Source organism: Pristiophorus japonicus, unplaced genomic scaffold (assembly GCF_044704955.1).
Source record: "Pristiophorus japonicus isolate sPriJap1 unplaced genomic scaffold, sPriJap1.hap1 HAP1_SCAFFOLD_3575, whole genome shotgun sequence".
Taxonomy (NCBI): Eukaryota; Metazoa; Chordata; class Chondrichthyes; family Pristiophoridae; genus Pristiophorus; species Pristiophorus japonicus.
Window position 1 is genome coordinate 914 of NW_027253408.1, and position 7,546 is coordinate 8,459.

A 7,546-nucleotide genomic window follows, 5' to 3' on the forward strand; every position below is an offset into this window, starting at 1 on the left:
GGGGGGAGGAGAGAGTGGGGGGAGGAGAGAGTGGGGGGGAGGAGAGAGTGGGGGAGGAGAGAGTGGGGGGGAGAGAGAGTGGGGGGAGGAGAGAGTGGGGGGAGGAGAGAGTGGGGGGAGGGAGAGTGGGGGGGAGGAGAGAGTGGGGGGAGGAGAGAGTGGGGGGAGGAGAGAGTGGGGGGAGGAGAGTGGGGGGGAGGAGAGAGTGGGGGGAGGGAGAGAGTGGGGGGGGGGGGAGAGAGTGGGGGGAGGAGAGAGTGGGGGGGAGGAGAGAGTGGGGGGAGGAGAGAGTGGGGGAGGAGAGAGTGGGGGGAGGAGAGGTGGGGGGAGGAGAGAGTGGGGGGGGACGTGGTGGGGGGAGGAGGAGAGAGGGGGGGGAGGAGAGAGTGGGGGGAGGGAGAGTGGGGGAGGGAGAGTGGGGGGGAGGAGAGAGTGGGGGGAGGAGAGAGTGGGGGGGGGAGAGTGGGGGGGGGGGAGAGAGTGGGGGGGGGGGGGAGAGTGGGGGGAGGAGAGAGTGGGGGAGGAGAGAGTGGGGGGAGGAGAGAGTGGGGGAGGAGAGAGTGGGGGGGGGGGGGAGAGTGGGGGGGGGGGGAGAGTGGGGGGAGGAGGAGAGAGTGGGGGGAGGAGAGAGTGGGGGGGGGGGAGAGAAGTGTTTAAACAGCTGCCGGATGGGCCTGGCGGTTAACAATTGCAGAAAGCGTTGGTGGTGCATATATTAAAACTTACTTATTATATACAGTTATGTCGGCCCGGCCTGCAGGGGATCGAAAAGTCATCACAACAGAACGAGGAGACAACTCCCCGGTCGCCGGACGGTCTGAGAGCGGCCCCCGGGCAATGTCCGTCCAGGGGTCTGGCCGCGCGCGGAGGCTGGAGGCAGGGAACGCAGGGGTCTCACCCCCAGCCCCCACCATGGGGGGCCCGGTCACTGCAGTACATCGAGGTAGAGCGGAGGGGACTTGACCAGGTGCTGGAGCCGGCTGTGTATCTCCTTGATGTTGAGCCTCAGCTGTGGTTCCCGGGGCCAGCAGCCCTGCATGATGTCGTACACCTCCCTGGGGCAGGTTCTCGGGCACTCCAGCTCCCGGCCCTGCGTGATGCACTCGATGGCCTGTGGGGGGGGGGTGGGGTAGATAGGCAGGGTGAGAAACAAAGTCGTGCATTTATATCCCTCAGTACCGCCCCTCCGACAGTGCGGGGCTCCCTCAGTACTGCCCCTCCGACAGTGCGGCGCTCCCTCAGTACTGCCCCTCCGACAGTGCGGCACTCCCTCAGTACTGCCCCTCCGACAGTGCGGCGCTCCCTCAGTACTGCCCCTCCGACAGTGCGGCGCTCCCTCAGTACTGCCCCTCCGACAGTGCGGCGCTCCCTCAGTACCGCCCCTCCGACAGTGCGGTGCTCCCTCAGTACTGCCCCTCCAACAGTGCGGCGCTCCCTCAGTACCACCCCTCCGACAGTATGGCACTCCCTCAGTACTGCCCCTCCGACAGTGCGGTGGTCCCTCAGTACTGCCCCTCCGACAGTGCGGCGCTCCCTCAGTACCGCCCCTCCGACAGTGCGGCACTCCCTCAGTACCGCCCCTCCGACAGTGCGGCTCTCCCTCAGTACCGCCCCTCCGACAGTGCGGCGCTCCCTCAGTACTGCCCCTCCCTCAGTACTGCCCCTCCGACAGTGCGGTGCTCCCTCAGTACTGCCCCTCCGACAGTGCGGCGCTCCCTCAGTACCGCCCCTCCGACAGTGCGGCACTCCCTCAGTACCGCCCCTCCGACAGTGCGGCTCTCCCTCAGTACCGCCCCTCCGACAGTGCGGCGCTCCCTCAGTACTGCCCCTCCGACAGTGCGGCACTCCCTCAGTACTGCCCCTCCGACAGTGCGGTGCTCCCTCAGTACTGCCCCTCCGACAGTGCGGCGCTCCCTCAGTACTGCCCCTCCGACAGTGCGGCACTCCCTCAGTACTGCCCCTCCGACAGTGCGGCACTCCCTCAGTACTGCCCCTCCGACAGTGCGGCGCTCCCTCAGTACTGCCTCTCCAACAGTGCAGCACTCCCTCAGTACTGCACTGGGAGTGTCGGCCTAGATTTTTGTGCTCAAGTCCCTGGAGTGGGATTTGAACCCACCACCTCTGACTCAGAGGCGAGCATGCTGTGCACTGAGACACTAAAGGACACATTCTACATTTTGTTTTCTTCCCAGCCCAGCAGTTTATTTCCCCCTTCTGGGGGAATGGGTAACCCAGGCATTGGCTGTCCTGTGCAACCTCAACCAACTGCAATCCTCCAGGGGTCAGCTAAGATCCAGATACACAGTGAGCTGGTATATCCAGTAACAATGGATAGATGCACAAATACCCAGCCCCAGTGAGCTAACAACCCTTTGATGGGCGAGAGAAAGAGAGAGAGACAGAGAGACAGATAGAGAGAGTGAGACAGAGACAGAGAGTGAGACAGAGTGCGAGAGAGAGAGAGAGCGAGAGAGAGAGAGAGAGAGAGAGAGAGACAGAGAGAGAGAGAGAGAGAGAGAGACAGAGATAGAGACAGAGACAGAGAGTGAGAGAGAGACAAAGACAGAGAGAGAGAGAGTGAGAGAGAGAGAGAGAGAGAGAGATAGAGAGACAGACAGAGAGAGAGACAGACAGAGAGCGTGAGAGAGAGACAGAGAGAGAGAGTGAGAGAGAGACAGAGAGAGAGACAGAGAGAGAGACAGAGAGAGAGCGTGAGAGAGAGAGTGAGAGCGAGAGAGACAGAGGGAGAGCGAGAGGGAGAGCGAGAGCGAGAGGGAGAGGGAGAGCGAGAGCGAGAGACAGAGGGAGAGCGAGAGGGAGAGGGAGAGAGAGACAGAGACAGAGAGCGAGAGCGAGAGGGAGAGCGAGAGCGAGAGCGAGAGGGAGAGGGAGAGGGAGAGACAGAGGGAGAGCGAGAGGGAGAGGGAGAGGGAGAGGGAGAGACAGAGGGAGAGCGAGAGGGAGAGGGAGAGAGAGACAGAGACAGAGAGCGAGAGGGAGAGGGAGAGGGAGAGACAGAGGGAGAGCGAGAGGGAGAGGGAGAGGGAGAGGGAGAGACAGAGGGAGAGGGAGAGAGAGACAGAGACAGAGAGCGAGAGGGAGAGGGAGAGGGAGAGGGACAGAGGGAGAGGGAGAGAGAGACAGAGGGAGAGGGAGAGCGAGAGGGAGAGCGAGAGCGAGAGGGACAGAGGGAGAGCGAGCGGTGCTGACCTCGTTGTTGGACAGTTGGTACCAGGGCTGTTTGCCGTAGGTGAAGATTTCCCAGAGCACCACCCCGAAGCTCCAGATGTCGCTCTCGGTGGTGAACTTACGGTACATGATGCTCTCTGGGGGCATCCAGCGAATGGGGAGCATTGTCCGACCCCCGACCTGGGAGGAGGAGCACAAAGGTTAACGAAAGAAAGATCTTGCATTTATATAGCGCCCCCGGGACGTCCCAAAGCGCCCTACAGCCAATGATGTGCAGTCACTGCTGTAATGCAGGAAATGCCCAATTTGTGCACAGCAAGCTCCCACAAACAATCGATGTGATAATGACCCCGATCATTTTAGCGATAATTAAAACAGAAAGTGCCGGAAACGCTCAGCGGGTCGGAGAGCATCGGTGGAGAGAGACAGAGTAAACGTTCGGGTCTGTTAGTTGGGAAGTTATGCTAAACCTGTATCGAACCAGAATTAGACCACACTGGGAGCACCGTGCACAGTTCTGGTCTCCATATACCTGGGTTAGACCACACTGGGAGCACCGTGCACAGTTCTGGTCTCCATATACCTGGGTTAGACCACACTTGGAGCACCGTGCACAGTTCTGGTCTCCATATACCTGGGTTAGACCACACTTGGAGCACTGTGCACAGTTCTGGTCTCCATATACCTGGGTCAGACCACACTTGGAGCACCGTGCACAGTTCTGGTCTCCATATACCTGGGTTAGACCACACTGGGAGCACTGTGCACAGTTCTGGTCTCCATATACCTGGGTTAGACCACACTGGGAGCACCGTGCACAGTTCTGGTCTCCATATACCTGGGTTAGACCACACTTGGAGCACCGTGCACAGTTCTGGTCTCCATATACCTGGGTTAGACCACACTTGGAGCACCGTGCACAGTTCTGGTCTCCATATACCTGGGTTAGACCACACTTGGAGCACCGTGCACAGTTCTGGTCTCCATATACCTGGGTTAGACCACACTTGGAGCACTGTGCACAGTTCTGGTCGCTGTATTATAAAAAGAATATAGAGGCACTGGAGAGGGTGCAGAGAAGATTTACAAGGATGATACCAGAAATGCGAGGGTATACATATTGGGAAAATGGTGAACAGGCTGGGCAAAAGCAAAATACTGCAGATGCTGGAACCTGAAATAAAAACAGCGCATGCTGGAAATTTCAGAGAGAGAAACAGAGTTAACGTTTTGGGTCTGTGACCCTTTGTCAGAACTGGGAAAGTTTCAGATGAAACAGGTTGTTGCAAGGGTGCAGGGGGTCAGCGAAAGGAGGAGGGGAGAACAAGAGGGAAGGTCGGTGATAGAGGGGGAGGCAGGAGAGATTAGAGAGACACAAGTGATGGTGGGTAAAAATGAGAGAGCAACGGGACAAGTTAGCAAACTAAAGATGCGTCTAGAGAGGGTGTGATTGGTGGAGTGGGTTTTAGCGATGTTGGTCGAGGGAGCGACATTGGGCTCCCAGGACACAGCGGGGAACTCCCCCACCGCCTCCCCCACAATCCCCGCTTATCTTCGAAATAGTGACCGCCGGATCGTTTAGATCCGCCCGAGAGGGCAGACGGGGTCCTCGGGTTTAACGCCTCGCTCGAGGGACATGCGGAGATGCCTGCATCAACGTGGATAACCCGCCGTATTGAACACGGCAGCGCCCGTTTCAGGCCGCCCCAATAACATGCCGAGCTTCGCGCTGGAGGAACGGGGCAATGATGACCGGTGTCCCTCTGTGACGGGCAGTTGAGTGACAGGCGATGGGTGGTGTAGACCCGTGCTATCAGTGAGCTGTAGGGGGAGGGAGGGGGGGCAAGGGGTGGGGGGTGGGGGGGTTAACAGGAAGGATTGCAGTCAACAGCTGAGACAATCCCAGCACAACGTTCGAAGGACAATTGGATGAAGTATTGGGCCCATTGACACGTTGGGACCCGTGTCTGAGCCAAGCCTTTGCTCCGAGACTGGTTTCTGATCAACAGGTCTTGTAAATTCTTGATCTGTTTTCTCACGTGGTCTGGAGATGGGGACTTGGCACGAGGGGCCGAATGGCTCCCTTCTCCACGGTAAAAATTCTATTCTATAAATCTCACATCCAGCCCCTGAACTAAACGTCATCCCATGTCCCCGAGATAAAGGAGTGTTTGATGGGACAGTGTAGAGGGAGCTTTACTCTGTATCTAACCCCCTGTACCTGCCCTGGGAGTGTTTGATGGGGACAGTGTAGAGGGAGCTTTACTCTGTATCTAACCCCCTGTACCTGCCCTGGGAGTGTTTGATGGGACAGTGTAGAGGGAGCTTTACTCTGTATCTAACCCCGTGCTGTACCTGCCCTGGGAGTGTTTGATGGGACAGTGTAGAGGGAGCTTTACTCTGTATCTCACCCCGTGCTGTACCTGCCCTGGGAGTGTTTGATGGGACAGTGTAGAGGGAGCTTTACTCTGTATCTAACCCCCTGTACCTACCCTGGGAGTGTTTGATGGGACAGTGTAGAAGGAGCTTTACTCTGTATCTAACCCCGTGCTGTACCTGCCCTGGGAGTGTTTGATGGGACAGTGTAGAGGGAGCTTTACTCTGTATCTAACCCCCTGTACCTGCCCTGGGAGTGTTTGATGGGACAGTGTAGAGGGAGCTTTACTCTGTATCTAACCCCCTGTACCTGCCCTGGGAGTGTTTGATGGGACAGTGTAGAGGGAGCTTTACTCTGTATCTAACCCCGTGCTGTACCTGCCCTGGGAGTGTTTGATGGGACAGTGTAGAGGGAGCTTTACTCTGTATCTCACCCCGTGCTGTACCTGCCCTGGGAGTGTTTGATGGGACAGTGTAGAGGGAGCTTTACTCTGTATCTAACCCCCTGTACCTACCCTGGGAGTGTTTGATGGGACAGTGTAGAAGGAGCTTTACTCTGTATCTAACCCCGTGCTGTACCTGCCCTGGGAGTGTTTGATGGGACAGTGTAGAGGGAGCTTTACTCTGTATCTAACCCCGTGCTGTACCTGCCCTGGGAGTGTTTGATGGGACAGTGTAGAGGGAGCTTTACTCTGTATCTAACCCCCTGTACCTGCTCTGGGAGTGTTTGATGGGACAGTGTAGAGGGAGCTTTACTCTGTATCTCACCCCGTGCTGTACCTGCCCTGGGAGTGTTTGATGGGACAGTGTAGAGGGAGCTTTACTCTGTATCTAACCCCGTGCTGTACCTGCCCTGGGAGTGTTTGATGGGACAGTGTAGAGGGAGCTTTACTCTGTATCTAACCCCCTGTACCTGCTCTGGGAGTGTTTGATGGGACATTGTCGAGGGAGCTTTACTCTGTATCTAACCCCCTGTACCTGCCCTGGGAGTGTTTGATGGGACAGTGTAGAGGGAGCTTTACTCTGTATCTCACCCCGTGCTGTACCTACCCTGGGAGTGTTTGATGGGACAGTGTAGAGGGAGCTTTACTCTGTATCTAACCCCGTGCTGTAACTGCCCTGGGGGTGTGTGATGGGACAGTGTCGGTGGGCTCACCCTGTAGTAGTCGGTACTGTAGATATCCCGGGACATGCCGAAGTCTCCGATCTTCACCACCATGCTCTCGCCCACCAGGCAGTTCCTGGTGGCCAGGTCCCTGTGCACAAAGTGAAGCGAGGCGAGGTACACCATGCCCGAGGCGATCTGCTTGGCGACATGCAACAGCTGGGGCAGCTTGAGTTGTCCAAAGGGTTGCTCGCCACCACTGACCAGGATGGTCGCGTCGGGGCCCTGCGATCTACAGAGACAGACGGACAGTTAGCGAAACCTTGGCTTCCCGGTCCCTCGTCGCCCCAAACTCTCGCTCTTGGGCTCCTGGCCGGCCCTCCCTCCGCCCCTCACCCGCGGGGCCCGGTGCTCGAGCGCCAGGCTCGGCGTTGGCGTGGAGATTGGCCCCCATGGGCGGCCATGCCAACCTGAACCCCCCCCCCCCCCCCGGAGAGCCCCGAGAGACGGGTAAGCCCCTGTCACAAACAGCGCCCCACTTTTGAAGCGCCATAGAAACATAGAAAATAGGAGCAGGAGTAGGCCATTCGGCCCCTCGAGTCTGCACCACCATTCAATATGATCATGGCTGATCCTCTATCCCAACACCATATTCCCACTTTCTCCCCAGACCCCTGGATGCCTTTTGTGTCTAGAAATCTATCTATCTCCCTCTTAAATATATTCAGTGACTTGGCCCCCACAGCCTTCTGTGGGAGAGAATTCCACAGGTTCACCTCCCTCGGAGTGAAAACATTTCTCCTCATCTCGCTCCTAGATTCCCTGCCCCGTATCCTGAGACTGTGTGACCCCTTGTTCTCGACTTCCCAGCCCCGG

At 57.9% G+C, this 7,546-nt stretch overlaps 1 protein-coding gene across 1 annotated transcript; it reads right to left on the minus strand.

The window, feature by feature from the left end:
* Nucleotides 1-653: 653 nt before the first annotated feature.
* On the minus strand, nt 654-7,134 carry LOC139250246 (high affinity nerve growth factor receptor-like). Its single transcript, XM_070872745.1, has 4 exons — nt 7,067-7,134; nt 6,722-6,962; nt 3,211-3,369; nt 654-1,111 (listed from the first exon to the last, which is right to left on the minus strand). Exons 1-4 carry the CDS (start codon nt 7,132-7,134, stop codon nt 926-928), a joined length of 654 nt encoding a protein of 217 aa, XP_070728846.1. The 3' UTR covers nt 654-925.
* Between the last annotated feature and the right edge of the window lie 412 nt (nt 7,135-7,546).